Source organism: Mesoplodon mirus, assembly GCF_964341445.2.
Source record: "Mesoplodon mirus genome assembly, chromosome: X".
NCBI classification, from domain to species: Eukaryota; Metazoa; Chordata; class Mammalia; order Artiodactyla; family Ziphiidae; genus Mesoplodon; species Mesoplodon mirus.
Window position 1 is genome coordinate 93756831 of NC_138981.1, and position 26610 is coordinate 93783440.

The following is a 26610-nucleotide window of genomic DNA, read 5'->3' on the forward strand; positions in this document are numbered from 1 at the left end:
CTCTTAACCCAGCTTAAATTCCATAATCAATCGCATACATAAACTCTTGACACCTTTGCCCTCCTCTCCTGCCATTGTACTCACTTCAACCAAAAGCACAGCCCTGGTAATTCCAAATTACCACCTCTTCTGAGCCTGTGCCTTCCCTCTTCAAACTTCTAACACCTCCTCTTCCATTCTCATTTTAGGATTCTGACTTTGCTTCCTCCTCCACTGACCAATTGAAGCAATAACAAGAGAACTTTCACAGATTGCCACCACCACCATATTTACCCACCTATTTGCATCTTGCCCCTATATTCTACCTTCCTGCCTATTATTGTTACTGATCCTATCTAAAGCAATTCTTCTGTTTGTACAATAGATTCAGTTTCCTCTTGTTCTCCCCCAAAAATTCATTCCAGAAATTCTTGTCTCTCCCATATCATCAATTTTCCCCTTTTATTGGATCATTCCCAGCAGTATACAAATATGCTGTTTTCACCCATCTAAAAATATTTTGTCATAATCCCACTTCCCCTGCCTGATACTACGCCATTCCTCTGCTTCCATTTGGAGCAAAACGCTTCAAGAATTTTCTAGTCACTGTCTCTAGATAACTCTACTCTCATTTTCTCTTAAGCATACTCCTCAGGACTTCACTCCCCTCCCCCCACCACTCCATAGATGCTGCTTTTGTCAAAGTCATCAGCAGCCTGTTCACTGCCAATTCAAATATCAAGTCTCAGTCCATTATTTCCTTGATTTTTCCATTCTTTAACACTTTCTTCACTTGGTTTTCAGTATATTACATGCTCTGTTTTTCTTCCTATCTTCCTGGCATATCATATATATTAGATATAGATATAGGTATAGATATGTCTCTCTCTATATATAGATATGTCTCCTCCTATATATACTTTGTCTCTATATGTATATCTCTCTGTATGTATGTCTATCTATTACCTCCCGTGTAACTACTGTCTAAATCAAAATATAGAACTTTTCCAAGACTCTAGAAGACTCTCTTGTGCATCCTAGTCAACACTCCCAAAGGTAACCACTGTTGTATCCTCAATCAAACAGTTTGCCTAACTTTGAACTTTGTATAAATGGAATCATACAGTATGGGCTGTTTTATCTCTCAATATTTTATCTGGCTTCTTTTGCTTGATACTATATCTGTGAGGTATATCCATGTTTTTGTTTGTAGCAGTATTTTTTCACTGCTCTTTGGTATTTCATTGAATGAATATTCCTATTCATATTCATCCATTCTAATGTTAATGGACATTTGGCCTGGGGCTATTATGAACGCTGCTATGAACATTCACATATATATATATATATATATATATATAGTAGGACATAAGCATTCATTTCTGTTGTGTAAACCTGGTAATGGAATTTTTGGGTCATAAGGTAGATGTATCTTTGATTCCATAGATATCACCAAACCATTTTTTTTTTATTTTTTGCTTTATAACAAATTTAATCAGTTATACATATACATATGTTCCCATATCCTCTCCCTTTTGCGTCTCCCTCCCACCCTCCCTATCCCACCCCTCCAGGAGGTCACAAAGCACCAAGCTGATCTCCCTGTGCTATGCGGCTGCTTCCCACTAGCTATCTACCTTACGTTTGGTAGTGTATATATGTCCATGCCTCTCTTTCACTTTGTCACAGCTTACCCTTCCCCCTCCCCATATCCTCAAGTCCATTCTCTAGTAGGTCTGTGTCTTTATTCCTGTCTTACCCCTATGTTCTTCATGACATTTTTTTCTTAAATTCCATATATATGTGTCAGCATACAGTATTTGTCTTTCTCTTTCTGACTTACTTCATTCTGTATGACAGACTCTAGGTCCATCCACCTCATTACAAATAGCTCAATTTCATTTCTTTTTATGGCTGAGTAATATTCCATTGTATATATGTGCCACATCTTCTTTACGCATTCATCCGATGATGGACACTTAGGTTGTTTCCATCTCCGGGCTATTGTAAATAGGGCTGCTATGAACATTTTGGTACATGTCTCTTTTTGAATTATGGTTTTCTCAGGGTATATGCCCAGTAGTGGGATTGCTGGGTCATATGGTAGTTCTATTTGTCGTTTTTTAAGGAACCTCCATACCGTTCTCCATAGTGGCTGTACCAATTCACATTCCCACCAGCAGTGCAAGAGTGTTCCCTTTTTTCCACACCCTCTCCAGCATTTATTGTTTCTAGATTTTTTCATGATGGCCATTCTGACTGGTGTGAGATGATATCTCATTGTAGTTTTGATTTGCATTTCTCTAATGAGTAAAGATGTTGAGCATCCTTTCATGTGTTTGTTGGCAGTCTATATATCTTCTGTGGAGAAATGTCTATTTAGGTCTTCTGCCCATTTTTGGATTGGGTTGTTTGTTTTTTTGTTATTGAGCTACATGAGCTGCTTATAAATGTTGGAGATTAATCCTTTGTCAGTTGCTTCATTTGCAAATATTTTCTCCCATTCTGAGGGTTGTCTTTTGGTCTTGTTTATGGTTTCCTTTGCTGTGCAGAAGCTTTTAAGTTTCATTAGGTCCCATTTGTTTATTTTTGTCTTTATTTCCATTTCTCTAGGAGGTGGGTCAAAAAGGATCTTGCTGTGATTTATGTCATAGAGTGTTCTGCCTATGTTTTCCTCTAAGAGTTTGATAGTGTCTGGCCTTACATTTAGGTCTTTAATCCATTTTGAGCTTATTTTTGTGTATGGTGTTAGGGAGTGATCTAATCTCATACTTTTACATGTCCCTATCCAGTTTTCCCAGCACCACTTATTGAAGAGACTGTCCTTTGTCCACTGTACATTCCTGCCTCCTTTATCAAAGATAAGGTGACCATATGTGCGTGGGTTTATCTCTGGGCTTTCTATCCTGTTCCATTGATCTATCTTTCTGTTTTTGTGCCAGTACCATACTGCCTTGATTACTGTAGCTTTGTAGTATAGTCTGAAGTCAGGGAGCCTGATTCCTCCAGCTCCATTTTTCGTTCTCAAGATTGCTTTGGCTATTCGGGGTCTTTTGTGTTTCCATACAAATTGTGAAATGTTTTGCTCTAGTTCTGTGAAAAATGCCAGTGGTAGTTTGATAGGGATTGCATTGAATCTGTAGATTGCTTTGGGTAGTAGAGTCATTTTCACAATGTTGATTCTTCCAATCCAAGAACGTGGTACATCTCTCCATCTATTTGTATCATCTTTAATTTCTTTCATCAGTGTCTTCTAGTTTTCTGCATACAGGTCTTTTGTCTCCTTAGGTAGGTTTATTCCTAGATATTTTATTCTTTTTGTTGCAATGGTAAATGGGAGGGTTTCCTTGATTTCACTTTCAGATTTTTCATCATTAGTATATAGGAATGCCAGAGATTTCTGTGCATTAATTTTGTATCCTGCAACTTTACCAAATTCATTGATTAGCTCTAGTAGTTTTCTGGTAGCATCTTTAGGATTCTCTATGTATAGTATCATGTCATCTGCAAACAGTGACAGCTTTATTTCTTCTTTTCCGATTTGGATTCCTTTTATTTCCTTTTCTTCTCTGATTGCTGTGGCTAAAACTTCCAAAACTATGTTGAATAAGAGTGGTGAGAGTGGGCAACCTTGTCTTGTTCCTGATCTTAGTGGAAATGGTTTCAGGTTTTCACCATTGAGGACGATGCTGGCTGTGGGTTTGTCATATATGGCCTTTATTATGTTGAGGAAAGTTCCCTCTATGCCTACTTTCTGCAGGGTTTTTATCATAAATGGATGTTGAATTTTGTCGAAAGCTTTCTCTGCATCTATTGAGATGATCATATGGTTTTTCTCCTTCAATTTGTTAATATGGTGTATCACATTGATTGATTTGCGTATATTGAAGAATCCTCGCATTCCTCGAATAAACCCCACTTGATCATGGTGTATGATCCTTTTAATGTGCTGTTGGATTCTGTTTGCTAGTATTTTGTTGAGGATTTTTGCATCTATGTTCATCAGTGATATTGGCCTGTAGTTTTCTTTCTTTGTGACATCCTTGTCTGGTTTTGGTATCAAGGTGATGGTGGCCTCGTAGAATGAGTTTGGGAGTGTTCCTCCCTCTGCTATATTTTGGAAGAGTTTGAGAAGGATAGGTGTTAGCTCTTCTCTAAATGTTTGATAGAATTCGCCTGTGAAGCCATCTGGTCCTGGGCTTTTGTTTGTTGGAAGATTTTTAATCACAGTTTCAATTTCAGTGCTTGTGATTGGTCTGTTCATATTTTCTATTTCTTCCTGATTCAGTCTTGGCAGGTTGTGCATTTCTAAGAATTTGTCCATTTCTTCCAGGTTGTCCATTTTATTGGCATAGAGTTGCCTATAGTAATCTCTCATGATCTTTTGTATTTCTGCAGTGTCAGTTGTTACTTCTCCTTTTTCATTTCTAATTCTATTGATTTGAGTCTTCTACCTTTTTACTTGATGAGTGTGGCTAATGGTTTATCAATTTTGTTTATCTTCTCAAAGAACCAGCTTTTAGTTTTATTGATCTTTTCTATCGTTTCCTTCATTTCTTTTTCATTTATTTCTGATCTGATTTTTATGATTTCTTTCCTTCTTCTAACTTTGGGATGTTTTTGTTCTTCTTTCTCTAATTGCTTTAGGTGCAAGGTTAGGTTGTTTATTCGAGATGTTTCCTGTTTCTTAAGGTGGGATTGTATTGCTATAAACTTCCCTCTTAGAACTGCTTTTGCTGCATCCCATAGGTTTTGGGTCGTCGTGTCTCCATTGTCTTTTTTTTCTAGGTATTTTTTAATTTCCTCTTTGATTTCTTCAGTGATCACTTCGTTATTAAGTAGTGTATTGTTTAGCCTCCATGTGTTTGTATTTTTTACAGATCTTTTCCTGTAATTGATATCTAGTCTCATAGCATTGTGGTCGGAAAAGGTACTTGATACAATGTCAATTTTCTTAAATATACCAAGGCTTGATTTGTGACCCAAGATATGATCTATCCTGGAGAATGTTCAATGAGCACTTGAGAAAAATGTGTATTCTGTTGTTTTTGGATGGAATGTCCTATAAATATCAATTAAGTCCATCTTGTTTAATGTATCATTTAAAGCTTGTGTTTCCTTATTTATTTTCATTTTGGATGATCTGTCCATTGGTGAAAGTGGGGTGTTAAAGTCCCCTACTATGATTGTGTTACTGTCGATTTCTCCTTTTATGGCTGTTAGTATTTGCCTTATGTATTGAGGTGCTCCTATGTTGGGTGCATAAATATTTACAATTGTTATATCTTCTTCTTGGATCGATCCCTTGATCATTATGTAGTGTCCTTCTTTGTCTCTTCTAGTAGTCTTTATTTTAAAGTCTATTTTGTCTGATATGAGAATTGCTACTCCAGCTTTCGTTTGGTTTCCATTTGCATGGAATATCTTTTTCCATCCCCTTACTTTCAATCTGTATGTGTCTCTAGGTCTGAAGTGGGTCTCTTGTAGACAGCATATATATGGGTCTTGTTTTTGTATCCATTCAGCCAATCTGTGTCTTTTGGTGGGAGCATTTAGTCCATTTACATTTAAGGTAATTATCAATATGTATGTTCCTATTCCCATTTTCTTAATTGTTTTGGGTTCGTTATTGTAGGTCTTTTCCTTCTGTTGTGTTTCTTGCCTAGAGAAGTTCCTTTAGCATTTGTTGTAAAGCTGGTTTGGTGGTGCTGAACTCTCTCAGCTTTTGCTTGTCTGTAAACGTTTTAATTTCTCCATCAAATCTGAATGAGGTCCTTGCTGGGTAGAGTAATCTTGGTTGCAGGTTTCTCTCCTTCATCACTTTAATTATGTCCTGCCACTCCCTTCTGGCTTGTAGAGTTTCTGCTGAGAGATCAGCTGTTAACCTGATGGGGATTCCCTTGTGTGTTATTTGTTGTTTTTTCCTTGCTGCTTTTTTTTTTTTTTTTTTTTTTTGCGGTATGTGGGCCTCTCACTGTTGTGGCCTCTCCCGTTGCAGAGCACAGGCTCCGGACGCGCAGGCCCAGCGGCCATGGCTCACGGGCCCAGCCGCTCCGCGGCATATGGGATCCTCCCAGACCGGGGCATGAACCCGTATCCCCTGCATCGGCAGGCAGACTCTCAACCACTGCGCCACCAGGGAGGCCCTCCTTGCTGCTTTTAATATGATTTCTTTGTGTTTAATTTTTGACAGTTTGATTAATATGTGTCTTGGCGTATTTCTCCTTGGATTTATTCTGTATGGGACTCTGTGCCTCCTGGACTTGATTCACTATTTCCTTTCCCATATTAGGGAAGTTTTCAACTATAATCTCTTCAAATATTTTCTCAGTCCCTTTCTTTTTCTCTTCTTCTTCTGGAACCCCTATAATTCGAATGTTGGTGCGTTTAATGTTGTCCCAGAGGTCTCTGAGACTGTCCTCTGTTCTTTTCATTCTTTTTTCTTTATTTTGCTCTGCAGCAGTTATTTCCACTATTTTATCTTCCACCTCACTGATCCGTTCTTCTGCCTCAGTTATTCTGCTATTGATCCCATCTAGAGTATTTTTTATTTCATTTATTGTGTTTTTAATTGATGCTTGATTCATCTTTAGTTCTTCTAGGTCCTTGTTAACTGTTTCTTGCATTTTGTCTATTCTATTTCCAAGATTTTGGATCTTGGAAATAGAATCTTGGATCATCCTTACCATCATTATTCTGAATTCTTTTTCGGGTAGACTGCCTATTACCTCTTCATTTGTTAGGTCTGGTGCGTTTTTATCTTGCTCCTTCTCCTGCTGTGTGTTTTTCTGTCTTCTCATTTTGCTTATGTTACTGTGTTTGGGGTCTCCTTTTTGCAGGCTGCAGGTTCGTAGTTCCCGTTGTTTTTGGTGTCTGTCCCCAGTGGCTAAGGTTGATTTAGTGGGTTGTGTAGGCTTCCTGGAGGAGGGGACTAGTGCCTGTGTTCTGGTGGATGAGGCTGGATCTTGTCTTTCTGGTGGGCAGGTCCACGTCTGGTGGTGTGTTTTGGGGTGTCTGCAGACTTTTTTATGATTTTAGGCCGCCTCTCTGCTAATGGGTGGCGTTGTGTTCCTGTCTTGCTAGTTGTTTGGCATAGGGTGTCCAGCACTGTAGCTTGCTGGTCGTTGAGTGAAGCTGGGTGCTGGTGTTGAGATGGAGATCTCTGGAAGATTTTCGCCGTTTGATATTATGTGGAGCTGGGAGGTCTCTTGTGGACCAGTGTCCTGAAGTTGTCTCTCCCACCTCAGAGGCACAGCACTGACTCCTGGCTCCTCAATTTGGGATGATTTGTTGTCTATTCATGTATTCCACAGATGCAGGGTACATCAATTTGATTGTGGAGCTTTAATCCGCTGCTTCTGAGGCTGCTGGGAGAGGTTTCCCTTTCTCTTCTTTGTTCTCACAGCTCCTGGGTCTCAGCTTTGGTTTTGGCCCCGCCTCTGTGTGTAGGTCGCCGGAGGGCATCTGTTCTTCGCTCAAACAGGACAGGGTTAAAGGAGCAGCCTCTTCGGGGACTCTGGCTCACTCAGGCCGGGCAGGAGGGAGGGGCACGGAGTGCGGGGCGTGCCTGCAGTGGCAGAGTTCGGCGTGACGTTGCACCAGCCCGAGGCATGCCGTGCATTCTCCCAGGGAAGCCGCCCCTGGATCCCAGGACCCCGGCAGTGGCGGGCTGCACGGGCTCCCAGAAGGGCGGTGTGGACAGTGACCTGCGCTCGCACACAGGCTTCTTGGCGGAGGCAGCAGCAGCCCCAGCGTCCCACGCCCATCACTGGGCTCCGCGCTTTCAGTCGCGACTCACGCCCGTCTGTGGAGCCCCTTTAAGCAGCGCTCTTAATCCCTTCTCCTCGCGCACCAGGAAACCAAGAGGGAAGAAAAAGTCTCTTGCCTCTTCGGCAGCTCCAGAGTTTTCCCGGACTCCCTGCCGGCTAGCTGTGGCACATTAGCCCCCTTCAGGCTGAGTTCTCGCCGCCAGCCCCAGTCCTCTCCCTACGCTCTGACCGAAGCCCAAGCCTCATCTTCCAGCGCCGCCCGCCCCGGCGGGCGAGCAGAGAAGCCTCTCGGGCTGGTGAGTGCCGCTCGGTACCGATCCTCTGTTCGGGGATCTCTCCGCTTTGCCCTACCCAGGTATGTGGGGAGTTTCTTGCCTTTTGGGAGGTCTGGGGTCTTCTGCCAGCATTCAGTAGGTGTTCTGTAGGAGTTGTTCCACGTGTAGCTGTATTTATGGTGTATCCGTGGGGAGGAAGGTGATCTCCGCATCTTACTCTTCCGCCATCTTACCAAACCATTTTACAAAGAGGATTTAGTTTCCATTTCTCTCACAACTTATTGATGCTGAGCCACTTTTCTTATAGTCTGTACATTCTTTTTGTAAAGTACCTATCTTTTTCTATTTTAATTGGGTTGTTGGATATATGTATCACAAATATATCCTCCCATTCTGTGACTTGATTTTTTACTCATGTCTTTTCTTGAACAGAAGTTGTTAATTAAAAGAAGTCAAATTATTAATGTCCTCTTATATGGTTAGTGCTATTTATGTTCTGTTTTAGAAATCTTTGCTTATCCCAAGGACCTGATGATATTCCTCTATGTTTTCTTCTAAAAGCTTTATCGTTTTTGCCTTTTACATTTCGACCTTTGATCTGCCATGGAGTCGTCCTTGATTCCCTTTTTCTTTTGCATTCTATATGTGATCCATGAGAAAACCCTATCGGCTCTACTTTCAAAAATGTCTAGAATCTAATCAATTCTCATCATGTTCATTGCTGTCACTCTGGAATGAGCTACTATCTCTCCTAGATCACTTCAGCAGTAGCCACTTATGTGGTTACCCTGTTTCGATCCTTGTACTTAGATTATATTAACATAGCAACCAAAGTCATCCTTTTAAAACTTAAGTCATATCATGTTGCTTTTCTGTTTAATTTCTTCTCCTAGATTCTCATTTCACTCACAGTAAAAGCCACAGTCTTTGTGGTGGCCTATGTGATATTTTATGATATGCCACTTGTTATAACCTGTTAACTGTCTGACCTGGTTCCCCTTCCTCACTGTACTCCCGCAATCTGTTCTCCTTGATGTTCCTTCTATATGCCAAACATGGCTACTCTTTCTACCTGGACTGCTCTACAGTCGTTATGCACGTGCCATGTCCTTTAAGTTTTTTTTAATCACGTGTCATCTTCTCAATGAGGTCTTATCCTAACCACCCTATTTAAAATTGCAACCTGCCACCCACCCCTAAGCACATCCAATTTCTCTTACCCAGCCACTGGTAGAATGTAAACACCATGAAGGTATGGATTTTGTCTGTTTTGTTTATCAATGTATTACAAACTCCCCGAACAGTGCTTGGCACATAGTAGGTGCTCAGTAAATATTTATCAAGTAAATTGATTTTAGATATAGGCTTCTCCAGCTACACTGTTAGGTAGGAGTATTATCCCTTAGTGCTAACTTCTTTAGAACCTATCTAAAGAAGATATATGTACCACTTCAAGTAAAATTTGTTTTTTATTATGGTTTTCTCTAGGTGACAAAGGTGACACCTGCTTCAACTGTATTGGAACTGGTGTTTCAGGGCCTCCAGGTGAACCTGGTTTGCCAGGTCTTCCAGGTCCCCCAGGTAAAACAATCTTCCTCAGGGCAACCTTAAAAATATTTCTTGGCTAGATATTAGTGAGCTTATAGTTTTAAATGATGCCAGTTTCTCATTTTATGGCTAGGCACTCACATCCATAAATAATTAAATATGAAATGTCACTATCTGCTATGAAATAAATTATGCTCTTGTTTCCAGTAGCTGAAGCTACCAACGTTTTCTATTAAAGAATTTTGACAGTATTACTCCAGGAAAAATATCTTCCTTATTTTCCATATGGTGAGGAAAATAACTTATACAGAGTCAGACTTCTTTATTCCAGAAAACTGGGGAAAATGTTCATAATACCTGGCCCCTGAATATGGCTTTCAGTGGCCAAGATTCTAGTCATTGGGATGTATCACATGTTGTCATTAAGAAACGGTCTTCTACCAGAGTTTGGCAATCAATTGCCAATATTCCTCTTTATTTTTTTTTTTAATTTTTAAAAATTAAAAAAAATTAAAATGTTCTTTCTTTTTTAAAAAAAAATTTATTGGAGTATAGTTGATTTAAATGTTGTGTTAGTTTCATGTGTACAGCAAATTGAATCAGTTATACATATATATATATATATATATATATATATATCCAGTCTTCTTTAGATTCTTTTCCCATTATAGGCCATTACAGAGTATTGAGTAGAGTTCTCTGTGCTATACAGTAGGTCCTTATTAGTTATCTATTTTATGTATAGTAGTGTGTATATGTCACTTCCAGTCTCCCAATTTATCCCCCTCCTCCCTTACCCCCCTTGTGGCCATAAGTTTGTTTTCTTCATCTGTAACTCTGTTTCTGTTTTGTAGATAAGTTCATTTGTACCCTGTTTGTAAATTCCACATATAAGTGATATCATATGATATTTGTCTTCCTCTTTCTATATATAACTCCTCCTTCCCCATTTCCAATCAGAAACATATGTGATATACATCAGACCCACAACTCTTTTACTCAATTGCCTCTTGGGGTTTCCCAATATTATTTTCTCTTGAAATCACATTTCATGTCTGAGTCAGTCAGGGCTGAGAATAGATACCAGGTCTCTTACCTTTCTGTCTAGTGTGTCTGCCAAACACACATTTGGTGTTTGGAAATAGATTTTCAGCAAGTCTTATAGCTGCTCCTAGAAGTTAATCATCTAGCCTTGTACTTCCAGTCTAGTGGTTTTCAAACTTGGGAGCGCATCAGAATTACTTGGAGGGCTTGTTAAATCCCAGATTCCTGGGTCGCACCCACACACACACAAATTTCTGATTCAGTAGACCTGGGGTGGAGGGCCCAAGAATTAGCATTTCTAACCAGTGCCCAGGTGATGCTGATGCAACTAGTCCAGGGACCCATTTTGAGAGCACTGCTTTAGTAATATTTCCTCTAGTCTTTGAGCACCAATCCTTCCTCATAAACAAAATTTTCAGGAGTGACAAACCAAAGAAAGAACTGGTAGGAATCTAGGATAATTGCTTAAGTAAGAACAAAGAAAGATACACAGACTTTGTCCTTATCTCCTTCTCACCTTGGCAATGGGGTGGTTATAAGAGCAGAGCATTTCTGTGCATAGTACTTGGTAGCTGCGAGCTCTGAGAGGCTTTGGAATTGGAAATACCTAAGGATACAATGCTGTATGTACCAGGAAATGTTAGCTTTACCTAAAAGAAAGGATGATCTCCTCACCCTCAGAGCATAGAATAGAAAAATCAAAATGTGACTTGTTAAATGGGATTGAATGGCATTCTTATTTTTTAATTAATTAATTTATTTATTTATTGGCTGTGTTGGGTCTTCATTGCTGCATGTGGGCGTTCTCTAGTTGTGGCGAGTGGGGGCTACTCTTCGTCTCGGTGCGTGGGCTTCTCATTGCGGTGGCTTCTCTTGTTGCGGACCACGGTCTCTAGGCGTGTGGGCTTCAGTAGTTGTGGCTCGCAGGCTCTAGAGCTCAGGCTCAGCAGTTGTGGCTCATGGGCTTAGTTGCTCCATGGCATGTGGGATCTTCCCGGACCAGGGATCGAACCCATGTCCCCTGCATTGGTGCATTGGCAGGCGGATTCTTAACCACTGCGCCCCTGGGGAAGTCTGGCATTCTTATTTTAAAACTTGACTTCCTGGCTTGCTGATTTTTATATGAGCTTTGTCAGGATTTCAAGCTCAAAGCTCACATTACTCTGTGTGTGTGTATGTGTGTGTGTGTGTGTATTAGGATCTCTTGGTTTCCCTGGACAGAAGGGTGAAAAAGGACACGCTGGTGCAACCGGTCCCAAAGGATTAACAGTAAGTTTTGAGTATATCATATAACAAAAGAAGTAGAAGAAACACACTTACACTTTGATTTTCACTTGTGGATATATATAAAAGAAATTTAGTTTTCTTATTATGATATATTTGATTCTTTCACTCTCACTGACTCATGTCTCACTTGACTCATAGCTTGGTACACTAAATGTTATTGGGCAGGTTGATGGGATAAACTGGAGAAAGTATTAGAAAAAAAGAAACCGAGTTTCTTTTTCTCTCTCTTCTTTTTCCCCTCTTTATTGCCCCACCACCACCTCCTCAGGGCATACCAGGAGCTCCAGGCGCTCCAGGCTTTCCCGGACCTAAAGGTGAACCTGGTGACATCCTCACTTTTCCGGGAATGAAGGGTGACAAAGGAGATTTGGGTTCTCCTGGAGCTCCAGGGCTTCCTGGTTTACCTGGCACCCCTGGACAGGATGGATTGCCAGGGCTTCCTGGCCCCAAAGGAGAACCTGTGAGTTGGTTTGACATTCTTGGTTTTGTCATGTCAAATTGTTAGTGATGTTTCCTAGGATAGGCCTGGTGCTGAGATGAACATGTAATCAATGCTTAAAAGAATGTGATTATATATACTAATGGTGCATTGTTATTGACTACATAGGGTTTATTTACAGTTCTTTTCTCAGTAGTTTTATTAATTCTTTCTGCTTAACCCACTGCTATATTGAGTAATATTTGCTATGACTACGTAGGCAGGAGGTTAAGATGCTTATGGGTCACTGTGAGGTTCCCCTTTTCTTATCCCACATAGCCTTGTCTGTTTTTTTTTTTTAGACCGGACAACAAAAGACTAATTTGGTTTTTATATAAAGTAAGCTTAGAGATTAGTGTGAGTAGATGGCCGTGTGAAATGTGCCATGGAGCCTACAGATTGAAGATAAATGAGTAGATTCTTATTTTGTGCACAACACACAGCCCAGGATATTTAGGTAGAAAGTGCTATTTTATTAAATGTTAGCTAGGCTGTAAACTTCTTGACTTCATGAACGCAGAGATTTTTGACTGTAAGCTTCATGAATGCAGAGATTTTTGCCTATTTTTATTCTTTGCTTTATCACCAGCACCTGGCACATAGTAGGAACTCAAAACTATTTGTTAAAAGAATGAATAAGTAGAGTGATCACACATACCACCCCATAATAACACACACTTATGCAGTTTTTAAGAACTATTTATGGCTGTATCATTTCTCTAGTTGTACTTAGTAATACCAACCTACAGATAGCTGTTATATCTATATGTTTCTGTATTAAATTTTTCCCTTTTCAGGGTGGAATTGCTTTTAAGGGTGAAAGAGGTCCCCCTGGGAACCCAGGTTTGCCAGGTCTCCCAGGAAATAGGGGGCCTATGGGCCCTCTTGGTTTTGGCCCTCCAGGCCCACCAGGTGAAAAAGGCATACAAGGTGTAGCAGGAAATCCAGGCCAGCCAGGAATACCAGGTGAGTTTACTATGGTTGTTTTGTTTTTAGTTTGGTGCTTAAAAGCAGAAATGTATTTATTATCTTTTGGCCATTCTTGGCTTCCTTTTATGAGAATTGTGTTTCCATGGCCATTTATATTGGGGTTTCTCAGAGCTTCTTAGCAGGGAAACATAAATGTGTGTGTGTGTGTGTGCACGCACGCGTTTTAAGAGGGGCTTCTCTTTAAATTTTTTGACTGTATTTATTGTTACTGTTGTTGTTTTTAAGTGCATGATATATATAATGTGCATGATATATATAATGCAAAGTTTAACAAATAATTATAATGGAAACACATACATAACTACCACACACGTCAAGAAACACAACATTGCCAGCATCCGCAAAACCCCTATCCTCCTCTCTCTGTCCTTTCCGATCATAATCCCCTTCCATTTCTCCAAAGGTAAACACTGTCCTGACTTTTGCATAATTTCCTTCCATATATAGTTTTATCACCTAGATATGTATTCCTAAACAAAGTACTTTAATTATGCTTCTTTTTGAGTGTTATATTAATGGAAGCATAGGGTAAGTATTCTTTATGTTAACTTTGTGTATGGATATAGCATATTCATTTTCACTGCTGTACAGTATCCCACTGTGTGTGTGTATGTGTGTGTATCACCGTTGCTTTATGCATTCTATTGTTAATGGACAGTTGGGTTATTTATAGTTCAGGCCTATTATGAATAATGCTTCTATGTGCATTCTTTTATGTATATTTCTGGTGTACATGTGCATACACTGCTCTGTGACAGAGATCAGCAAACTACAACTCTGGCCCTCCACATGTTGTCATAAATGAAAATTTTATTTGAACACATCCACAGCCATTCACTATTGTTTATGCTTGCTTTTGCACTACTACTACAGAGTTGTTGTTGCTACAGAGACAAGATGGCCCACAAAGCCTAAAGTATATGCTGTCTGGTCCTTTACAGAAAAAATTTGCCAATCCCTAGGCTAGGCTATATATTTAAGATTAGCATTCTTGAGGCATAGAATAAATACATCTTCAGCTTTACTAGATAATTCCAAACTACGTCCAAAGCAGTTGTACCAGTTTATACTCCCACCAGCAGTATTAGAGGTTTCTTGTTGCTCTATATCCTCATAAGTATTTTGTATTGTTAGACTTTTTCATTTTTGCCAGTCTGTTGAGTGTGATATATCTCATGGCAGTTTTATTTTATATTTCTCTGAGTATATTAATGTTTACCACCTTTACATATGTTTGTTGACTATTTGAATTTCTGTTTGTGAAATGTCTATTCAAGTGTTTTGACCATTTTTTCTTTTGGGTTGTTTCTTTTTCTTATTGATTTGGAGGAATATATGTGTGTGTGTGTGTGTGTGTGTATTATTTGTATCAGTTCTTTATTAGCTATTTATTTTGCAAAATCTTAATTCACTATGGCTTGCCATTTTCACTCTCTGTATGGTGTCTTTAATGAACAGAAGTCAATTTGAATGTAGTCAAATATATCAACCTTTTCTCTCTCGTGGTTAGTGCTTTTTATGTCATGTTTAAGAAATCCATCTTTGTCCTGAGCCTATTTCAAATTCTTATTTCAATTAATGAGAAGTAGTTGTACTTGGACTTTGCACACATAAAACCTTAAAGTACCACTAGTTAACCAAAAAGAAGTATTTTTCTTTTGACCTACATTTATAAAATATTTTTATAGATGCCTAATATTTTTATAGATGCCATCTTCATGGAAACCCTTAAAACTGTCATCTACTTTTCTCTTTGAAATTTCATCCTTCTGTTTAGTATCTTCCTTGAAAATATATATAGGATTGTTTTTCTCGTACATTTCTGTTAGTTTGAATTTTTAGAAGATTGTAAGTACTTTCTTTTTTGTTTTAATTAGTGGAGATCTTTAGTCAAGTGAACACTTCCCATTCACTATTAATTCCCACTTGTTCTTAGGTCCTAAAGGTGATCCAGGTCAGACCATAACACAGCCAGGGAAGCCTGGCTTGCCTGGTAACCCAGGCAGAGATGGTGAAGTAGGTCTTCCAGGTATGTGAGGAAATTATTTGACCATGTCTTCAACACTTGTTGGTTTCTTTCTTTGGCTACTTCCAAAAAACTGCTGTTTCTCCGTAGGTGAACCTGGACTCCCAGGCCAGCCAGGCTTACCAGGTATACCTGGTAGCAAAGGAGAACCAGGTATCCCTGGAATCGGGCTTCCTGGACCACCTGGTCCCAAAGGTATGTAGGACTGGGTAGGAGGCAAGGTAGGTTAGCTGGTTAGTATGATATTATTCTTTGATATAGCTCACACAACAGATAAAGTATATTCGTGCAACTTTTTTCTATGTGCAATAAAGATGTAAGGGAAAAGTCACAGCATGTATGTACTATAGTTTCATTGTCTTTATGTAAAGCATTCCAGACAAGAAAATATCTAAATCCTAGATATGCAAAAATTATATACAAGCTTTAAATATCACAGTAATTATTGTCTTTTGTGTTCAAACTGTATTTACAGGGCTCAGAAAAGTCTCTGGCACATATTAAGCGCTCAATACATATTTGTTAAATGAATGGATTGTATTAAACAGAAAACAGATTTATTGCACACATATATCCAAGTAATGTTTTATCCTAAATCATATTATCTTGATTTACTGAAATTTTTAGGGCTGTTGCTTCAGTTATGCTTTATTCTTCACAGAATTTCTTTTCTCATGAATGGCAGGAGTGTGCATTGGTCTGAGATCAGTGTTTAAACATGTCCTTTTTATAGCTGAGTACTATTCCATTGTATATATGTGCCACATCTTCTTTATCCATTCATCTGTCGATGGACATTTAGGTTGTTTCCATGTCCTGGCTATTGTAAGTAGTGCTGAAATGAACATTGTGGTACATGACTCTTTTTGAATTATGGTTTTCTCAGGGTATATGCCCAGTAGTGGGATTGCTGGGTCATATGGCAGTTCTATTTTTAGTTTTTTGAGGAACTTCCATACTGTTCTCCATAGTTGCTGTATCAATTTACATTCCCACCAACAGTGCAAGAAGGTTCCCCTTTCTCCACACCCTCTCCAGCATTTATTTTTTGTAGATTTCTTGATGATGGCCATTTTGACTGGTGTGAGGTGATACCTCATTGTAGTTTTGATTTGCATTTCTCTAATGATAGTGATGTTGAGCATCCTTTCATGTGTTTGTTGGGGATCTGAATATCTTCTTTGGAGAAATGTCTATTTAGGTCTTCTGCCCAGTTTTGGATTGGGTTGTTTGTTTTTTTGATACTGAGCTGCATGAGCTGCTTAGAAATTTTGGAGATTAATCCTTTGTCAGTTGCTTCATTTGCATACATTTTCTCCCATTCTGAGAGTTGTCTTTTCATCTTCTTTATGTTCTCCTTTGCTGTGCAAAAGCGTTTAAGTTTCATTAGGTCCCATTTGTTTATTTTTGTTTTTATTTCCATTTCTCTAGGAGGTGGGTCAAAAAGGATCTTGCTGTGATTTATGTCATAGAGGGTTCTGCCTATGCTTTCCTCTAAGAGTTTTATAGTGTCTGGCCTTACCTTTAAGTCTTTAATCTATTTTGAGTTTATTTTTGTGCATGGTATTAGGGAGTGTTCTAATTTCATTCTTTTCCATGTAGCTGTCCAGTTTTCCCAGCACCACTTATTGAAGAGGCTGTCTTTTCTCCGTTTTATTATCTTGCCTCCTTTATCAAAAATAAGGTGACCATATGTGTGTAGGTTTATATCTGGGCTGTCTATCCTGTTTCATTGGTTTATATTTCTGTTTTTGTGCCAGTGCCATACTGTGTTGATTACTGTAGCTTTGTAGTATAGTCTGAAGTCCAGGAGCCTGATTCCTCCAGCTCCATTTTTCGTTCTCAAGATCTCTTTGGCTATTCAGGGTCTTTAGTGTTTCCACACAAATTGTGAAAATTTTTGTTCTAGTTCTGTGAAAAATGCCAATGGTAGTTTGATAGGGATTGCATTGAATCTGTAGATTGCTTTAGGTAGTATAGTCATTTTCACAGTGTTGATTCTTCCAATCCAGGGACATGGTATATCTCTCCATCTGTTTGTATCATCTTTAATTTCTTTCATCAGTGTCTTATAGTTTTCTGCATACAGGTCTTTTGTCTCCTTAGGTAGGTTTATTCCTAGATATTTTATCCTTTTAGTTGCAATGGTAAATGGGAGTGTTTCCTTAATTTCTCTTTCAGATTTTTCATCATTCGTGTATAGGAAGGCAAGAGATTTCTGTGCATTAATTTTGTATCTGGCTCCTTTACCACATTCATTGATTAGCTCTAGTAGTTTTCTGGTAACATCTTTAGGATTCTCTATGTATAGTATCATGTCATCTGCAAACAGTGACAGCTTTACTTCTTCTTTTCCGATATGGATTCCTTTTATTTCTTTTTCTTCTCTGATTGCTGTGGCTAAAACTTCCAAAACTATGTTGAATAATAGTGGTGAGAGTGGACAACCTTGTCTTGTTCCTGATCTTAGGAAATGCTTTTAGTTTTTCATCACTGAGAATGTTGTTTGCTGTGGGTTTGTCGTATATGGGCTTTATTATATTGAGGTAGGTTCCCTCTGTATCTTCTTTCTGGAGGGTTTTTATCGTTAATGGGTGTTGAATTTTGTCAAAAGCTTTTGCTGCATCTACTGAGATGATCATCTGGTTTTTCTCCTTCAATTTGTTCATATGGTGTATCCCATTGATTGATTTGTGTATATTGAAGAATTCTTGCATTCCTGGGATAAACCCCACTTCATCATGTTGTATGATCCTTTTAATGTGCTGTTGGATTCTGTTTGCTAGTATTTTTTTGAGAATTTTTGCATCTATGTTATCGGTGATATTGGCCTGTAGTTTTCTTTCTTTGTGACATCTTGGTCTGGTTTTGGTATCAGTGTGATGGTGGCCTCGTAGAATGAGTTTGGGAGGGTTCCTCGCTCTGTTATATTTTGGAAGAGTTTGAGAAGGATAGGTATTAGCTCTTCTCTAAATGTTTGAAAGAATTCGCCTGTGAAGCCATCTGGTCCTGGGCTTTTGTTTGTGGGAAGATTTTTAATCACAGTCTCAATTTCAGTGCTTGTGATTGGTCTGTTTATATTTTCTATTTCTTCCTGTTTCAGTCTCAGAAGGTTGTGCCTTTCTAAGAATGTGTCCATTTCTTCCAGTTTGTCCATTTTATTGGCATATGGTTGCTTGTAGTAATCTCTCATGATCTTTTGTATTTCTGCAGTGTCAGTTGTTACTTCTCCTTTTTCATTTCTAATTCTATTGATTTGAGTCTTCTCCCTTTTTTTCTTGATGAGTCTGGCTAATGGTTTGTCAATTTTGTTTATCTTCTCAAAGAACCAGCTTTTAGTTTTATTGATCATTTCTGTTGTGTGCTTCATTTCTTTTTCATTTACTTCTGATCTGATCTTTATGATTTCTTATCTTCTGCTAACTTTGGGTTTTTTGTTCTTCTTTCTCTAATTCCTGTAGATGTAATATTAGGTTGTTTATTTTAGATTTTTCTTGTTTCTTGAGGTAGGATTGTATTGCTATATACTTCCCTCTTATAGGTACTTTTGCTGCATCCCATAGGTTTTGGGTCATTGTGTTTTCATTGTCATTTGTTTCTAGGTATTTTTTGATTTGCTCTTTGAGTTCTTTAGTGATATCTTGGTTATTTAGTAGTATATTGTTTAGCATCCATGTGTTTGTATTTTTTACAGATTTGTTCCTGTAATTGGTATCTAGTCTCATAGTGTTGTGGTTGGAAAAGATACTTGGTACAATTTCGATTTTCTTAAATTTACTGAAGCTTGATTTGTGACCCAAGATATGATCTATCCTGGAGAATGTTCCACGAGCACTTGAGAGGAAAGTGTATTCTGTTGTTTTTGGATGGAATGCCCTTAAATATCAATTAAGTCCATCTTGTTTAATGTGTCATTTGAAGCTTGTGGTTCCTTATTTATTTTCTGCAATTGTTTTTAGATCACTTCCAGAATTATGTAGCAGGTCTTTTATCATACTGTATCCAGATGTAAGCAGAAGAAAAGTTTCTCTGCATTTTTGTGTTGGATTCATTCCTTATTTTTAGTTGTGTCTTGTTGGTAATAGCTTTGATTTTCCTTAGAAGAGCATATCTTCCACACACATTAGCCCTCTATGACAATAATAGGGGACCATATGGTGATTGAGAGAGAATATCAGGTACCTGTAAGGCTTAGTCTGAAGTAGTCATCTAGAATGTCATTGTGGTTTTACCCTCTTACTGTAGTCACTAAGAATGATTGAATAGGGTGAAAATGTGGGTTTGGGAGTTTGGGTATCTTCCTTACAGTGTCTTCTCTTTGGAGATTAAAAAATGGCTTCTAATTTTACAGGTTTTCCTGGAATTCCAGGACCTCCGGGAGCACCTGGGACACCTGGAAGAATTGGTCTAGAAGGTCCTTCTGGGCCACCAGGCTTTCCAGGACTAAAGGTCTGAAACATTTTAATTTATTTTTTCTTATTTTTCTATTCCCCCTACCTTCCTTAGCCTTCTGTATTTTGATTTAGACATCATCCCAAGTCTTCACTGTATAAATAAATCTTAACTTATTGTATTTTTATTTAAAAATATTTAATTCCAAATACTTTTTAATAGTCCAAGGGGTCAAATTGAAGCAAAAAAAAAGAAGTTTCTGAACCTGTTTAGAGTGACTGGTTATATGATGAGATGAGATGAGAGAATATAATCATCAGTTTCCCCTGTGCTTTTCTGTAGTACCCTCATTCCATTTAATCTCTGTCCATGTCTGTGTGATGTTTGGTTGAAATGGTGTTGAATATCATGCCAAGTACTTCTCGTACGTTCCCCTCTGTCCCAATTCCATCCCAGATACTTAATGCAAATCATTGCTATCGACTTAGTACTAATAATGGTACTGTGTTTGAGTTGGTTTCTATTCCTCTTACTACATTTTAGGTAATCTAAAATTTTCCTTAGTCAGTCTTCAGCAAACTGCCATGGTACGTAATTATCCTAACTGTTCCTGTATTTTCTCTGTGTTTAATTAATTTAAACTTCCTGTGTTTTTATGATTACTATCAATAACTATTTTCCATGGGAAGAAAAATTGACCATGGCCACAGTTGTCATGAAAATCACTTCTCTAGTGATTGTTTTTATTTTATTATTAACCTTTTCAAATGAACACAAAAGTAAAAGGAATAATACAATGAACTTTCTTATATCCATCACTCAGATTCCAAATTATCAAGATTTTATCATATTTGCTTCATCTACACTTTTTTTCTTTGCTGAAGTATTTTAACCCAAATCTCAATATAGTGTCATTTCACCTATAAATATCTATACTTCAGTATTCATCTCTAAGTAAACAGACATTATATAGAAAACCCACAGTTCTATTATCATACTTAGTCAAATTTAAAATAATCATCTAATACAGTACCCAGTCTGTAATCACATTTCATCACTTTGGTTCTTTAATCTCATGCTGTCTCAGTTATTTCTTTCTTGTCCTGAATCCAGACCAAATAATTCAATTTGTTTTACTAAGCCCAGTTTCCTATCCTTCCAGATGTTCTGTCCTGCATGCCAATTACTTTTCATTTAATTATCCTACTCCCTTTACCATGGCAGGGGGGTTATTATCTTGTATTTTCCGCTTTAAATTCTCTATAGTAAACAGTAAACACCAAGAAAGTCATGGGAGTTTTTGTTGTGTTTTATCATGTGTATGCTCAAGGGAGAACCAGGATTTGGTCTACCTGGGCCACCTGGGCCTCCAGGACTCCCAGGTTTCAAAGGAATACTTGGTCCAAAAGGGGATCGTGGTTTCCCAGGACCTCAAGGTCCTCCAGGACAAGCTGGCTTGGATGGGCTACCTGGACCAAAAGGTATGGAGGCTGTTGCTAATTCTCAATTTGCTTTTAAATTTATAGAAATTGAAACTGTTGTGACAGTTTATGGGTGATAATCCCAATTAACTAGAAAGCCCATGCTGCCACTCTATCATGGCTTTTTTTTTTTAATCCTCCATTGGTATATGTTGTGTTTTATTTCATTGTATAGATGATACAATCATATATGTATTGAAGTAACACTTTTGTAAAAGTCTTCCCTTTACCTCATATCCATCCATTATGTTCCTCCCCATCCCATATGTAGCCATTTTTTAGTTACTTATTTATCCTTCTGGTGTTCCTTCATACAAATACAAGTCAATAAGAATATATATATATATCGTTTAACATCTTTATTGGAGTATAATTGCTTTACAATGGTGTGTTAGTTTCTGCTTTATAACAAAGTGAATCAGCTATACATATACATATATCCCCATATCTCCTCCCTCTTGCATCTCCCTCCCACCCTCCCTATCCCACCCCTCTAGGTGGTCACAAAGCACCGAGCTGATCTCCCTGTGCTAAAGAAGAACATATATATTTTTATTTCCTACGTTTCTCAAAAGATAGAGTACTACCTTTTGCACTTTATTTATTTCATTTAACTTTATATTCTAGAGAATCCTCCATGTTAGTACATAGAGATTGTGATTTTTTTAAAATAGTTGCCTAGTATTGTATTGCTTGGGTATGCCATGGTTTATTCTACCACTTGCTAGTTGCTAGACTGTGTTTTTGGCAATATTTTCTTATTAGAAATAATGCCACACTGAATAATCTTGCATACATGTTATTTCATGTGTGTACAGGTGTAATGTTAGAATAGAGTAATAAAAATGGGTTTTCTGAATGGAAGGGCAAATGCATTTCTAGATATTGACAGATTCCTCTCCATTTGTACCTTTTTACACTCCCCCCAAAAATGTATGGGTGTGCTTGTTTCCCCACAGCCTTGCTAAATGAGTATGTTGATAAACTCTTGGATTTTTGCCAAACTGTTGGAAACAAGTAGGTTATCTCAGTATAGATTTTTAAACATTTTATTGTGAAAAATCTCAAACACACAGAAAAATTAACAAGAATTGTACAGTGAAAACCCATCTATCTACCACCTAGATTCTACAATCCACATTTTATCTCTCTGCCAACATTTAATTTTTTTTTTTTTTTTTTTTTTTTTTTTTTTTTTGCGGTACACGGGCTTCTCACTGTTGTGGCCTCTCCCGTTGTGGATCACAGGCTCTGGACACACAGGCTCAGCGGCCATGGCTCACGGGCCTAGCCGCTCCGCGGCATGTGGGATCTTCCCAGACCAGGGCACGAACCCGTGTCCCCTGCATCGGCAGGCAGACTCTCAACCACTGTGCCACCAGGGAAGCCCCCAACATTTAATTTTTAAAAATGTTTTATATAAAGCAAAGCAGAAAAAGTTTTACAGTGACTACTGTATACCCACCATTGATATTCTACTATCAACATTTTACTATGCATGATTTGTCACGTATTTCTTCATCCCTTTCTCCTTTCGTTGACTTATTTTTAATGCATTTCAAGGTAAATCACAATAGCAATGCACTTCTCCCTAAATACTGCAGCATGCATGTCTATGGTTGTTCTTTTTCTTTTGATACACTACCAAATGTAAAATAGATAGCTAGCGGGAAGCAGCCGCATAGCACAGGGAGATCAGCTCGGTGCTTTGTGACCACCTAGAGGGGTGGGATAGGGAGGGTGGGAGGGAGGGAGACGCAAGAGGGAAGAGATATGGGAACATATGTATATGTATGACTGATTCACTTTGTTATACAGCAGAAACTAACACACCATTGTAAAGCAATTATACTCCAATAAAGATGTTAAAAAAATGAAATGTGCAAATCTTAAGGGTACATTTTCTGGATTTTAACAGATGCATACTCCTGTTTAACCAAACCCCTATCAAGATATGATCCCAGAAATTTCCCTTTTGCCCCTTTCCTCAGTCCTAACCCCAACATCCACAGTGGCAACCATACGGTAATGATTTTTTTCATCAAAAATTAATTCTACCTGTTCTAGAAATCCTTTGGAATGATACAGCATGTACTTTCTTTGTGAGGCTTCCTTCACTCAAGACTATTGTTTTTGAGATTCATTCATGTTGTTGTGTTTATCAGTAGTCCTTTATTTGTTTTTAATGAGCATTTCATTGTATAAGTATACCAAAGTTTGTTTATCCATTCTCTGTTGATGAACACCTGGACTGTGTCAAAGTGTTTGGCTATTATGAGGGAAACTCTTAAGAACATTCTTTTACAACTTTTTTTTAATGGATATGTGCTTTCATTATGCTTGAGTAAATACCTAAGAGTAGAATTGTTGGGTCATAAGACAGGTGCATGTTAGTTGTATAAGACACTACTAGACCTTTTTCAGGGAACCCTTGTACATCGTTGGTAGGAATGTAAATTGGTACACCCACTGTAGAAAACAGTATGGAAGTTTCTCAAAAAACTACAAGTAGAACTACCATATGATCCAGCAATCCCACTCCTGGGCATATATCCAGAGAAAACCATAGTTCAAAATGACACATGCACCCCAGACTTCACTGCAGCACTATTTACAGTAGCCAGGTCATGGAAGCAACCTAAATGCCCATCAACAGGTGAATGGATAAAGAAGATGTGGCACATATATATGATGGAATATTACTCAGCCATAAAAAGGAACGAAATTGTGCCATTTACAACAACATGAATGGACTTGGAGGGTATTATGCTTAGTGAAATAAGTCAGAGAAAGACAAATAATGTATGATAGGACTTATATGTAGAATCTAAAAAATAAAACAAAATAGTGAATATAACAAAAAGGAAACAGTCTCACAGAAATAGAGAACAAACGAGTGGTTACCAGTGGGGAGAGGGAAGGGGGAGGGGTAAGATAGGGTTTGGGATTAAGAGGTACAAACTACTATGTACTATAAAATAAATAAGCTACAAGGATATATTGTACAGGGAGAATATAGCCAGTATTTTATAATAACTGTAAATGGAGTATAACCTTTAAAATTGTGAATCACTATGTTGTACACCTGAAACTTATATAATATTGTAAATCAACTATAACTCAATAATAGAAAAAGGAAATTACTAGACCTTTTCCCAAAATGGTTGTATCATTTTCTAACCAATATAGTATGAAAGTTTCAGTTGTTCCACATTCTCTCCAACATTTGGTTTTATCAGTTTTTTCATTTTTGAATTTTAGTAGGTATGTAGGTAATGTATTTTGGTTTTAGTTTGCATTTCCCTGATGACTAATGATGTTGAGCTCTTTTACATGTACTGGTGAATTATTTACATATTCAGATATTTTTCCCACTTTAAAATATGGGTTGTTTTTCTTTTTATTGTTAAGTTGGAAGTGACCTTTATGTATCCTGCATACTGGTTCTTTGTCAAATACATGTTTATGAGTATTTTATCCCTGTCTGGCTTGCCTAGTGTATTTTGATGAGCAGAAGTTTTAATTTTATTGATTTTTCATTTATGAATATTTTTCTTATTTGATTATTATTTTCTGTGTTTTATCTAAGAAAACTTTCCCTGTTCCAAAGTTGCAAATATATTCTTTTTTATTTTGTAAATTTTATAGTTTTAGTTTTTATGTTGGAGACCATCATCCATTTCAAATAAGTTTTGCTTAGCATCATTTATTTAAAATAACTCCCTCCTCATTGGGTTATTTTGGTGTCAGTGTCAAAAATCAAACAACTGTTTATGCATGGGTGTATTTCTGTGCTGTCAGTTCTGCTTATCTATCTTACTATCCTTAAGTTCCTACCAACTGTTTATATTACAGTAGCTTTACAATAAGACTTGATGTCAGGTAATATAAGTTCTCCAACTTTTTTCTTTTTTAAAAATTTCTTTGGATATACTACGTCCTTTTCCTTTACTCTCAGGGTAGTTTAAAATTGTATTTCCATTATTATGAGGGAAATTGACCATCTTTTCATATATTTAAAGGACATACATATTTTTTCCTGTAAACTGCTCATGTCCTTTGCTCATTTCTTTCTTTTTTTTTTTTTTGTGGTATGCGGGCCTCTCATTGTTGTGGCCTCTCCCGTTGCGGAGCACAGGCTCCGGATGCGCAGGCTCAGTGGCCATGGCTCACGGGCCCAGCTGCTCCGTGGCATGTGGGATTTTCCTGGACCGGGGCACAAACCCGCATCCCCTGCATCGGCAGGCGGACTCTCAACCACTGCGCCACCAGGGAAGCCCCGCCTTGCTCATTTCTTTATTGGTTTCTTCTATCCGCTTGATTTTGATTTCCCTAATTATATATATGAATAGAATTAGTCTAACTGGTTTGGCAATTGTTTTTTTTTTTTTTTTCTTTCTGGTTTGCAAGGAACTAGACTCTCCTGGTCAACGTTTTGGCCCCCAGAAAATAATCTGAAGAACCCCACACTTCTGAAACATGTTGGATTGATTCGTATTAAAGCAATAAAACAGCATTGCCAAATTTAACCAGGCTATATTCTGCCAGCAAGAGCCCCAAACTAACCCAATACAAATTGTTCTCAGATAAGCGCTTTTAAAAATACCTTCCTGTCTTTGAGTACACAATTCTGACCGGCTATAAACTGTAACACTCAAAGTTACAGATAGTGTTTCCCATCAGTTACCTCCCCCAGCTTAAACTTGTGACCCCCAAAACTTGCAGATAGAAACATTTCAAATGATAAGCTATGTGGCAAACAGTCTCCATATGGAAATTACTCACTTATTATACTTTGTTTATGAAAATATCCTTGAGACAGAGGTTGGGAAGAAAGGGGTTGAAGCCCATTTTAAACATCAGCCCTTTATCAAGCGTTTGCCTAACCTTTGAAAGGAAGTATAGGATCCCCATATCCTAATAGGAATCATTCCCAAATATTAAAACCTCAGTACAGTTCCTAAGGTGCTAGAAAAAAAAAAAAGAATTTGGGGCTTTCTGCCATGTAATTCCTTTATTCCTCAAACATTCATTATGTTCTTATTCTGTGTCTATTATTACTTGAATTGTTAGAAACACAAAGGCATAGACTCTGCTCTTGAAGATCTCAGAGATTGTTCTCTACTATAAGAAAATCTAGGTGGTATCACCATGATAGTGTTTATCTCAACAGGAACTTTTATGAGTATGTATAACTAATGTTTTGGATCAATAGACCATAGTCAAAACACAGCAAGCAGATCACAATAAAAGTTCACCCACCAGATATACTTACACCAGTGGCTGGGTATCAGAACTTAGTGACTAAACTATAGGAGAAATTGGTACATCATTTTCAAGG

At 38.0% G+C, this 26610-nt stretch overlaps 1 protein-coding gene across 1 annotated transcript in view; it reads left to right on the top strand.

Annotated features, from left to right (window-relative positions):
• COL4A5 (collagen type IV alpha 5 chain) overlaps positions 1-26610 on the top strand; it is a gene marked incomplete at its 3' end in the record, with an annotated part of 264450 nt that overhangs the window by 167466 nt on the left and 70374 nt on the right. The window contains exons 22-29 of the mRNA XM_082610613.1: positions 9512-9604; positions 11814-11884; positions 12171-12362; positions 13178-13346; positions 15307-15399; positions 15487-15591; positions 19748-19845; positions 21119-21269. Of these exons, the coding sequence (XP_082466739.1) occupies positions 9512-9604; positions 11814-11884; positions 12171-12362; positions 13178-13346; positions 15307-15399; positions 15487-15591; positions 19748-19845; positions 21119-21269 (972 nt within the window). The remainder of the gene's footprint in view (positions 1-9511; positions 9605-11813; positions 11885-12170; positions 12363-13177; positions 13347-15306; positions 15400-15486; positions 15592-19747; positions 19846-21118; positions 21270-26610) is intronic.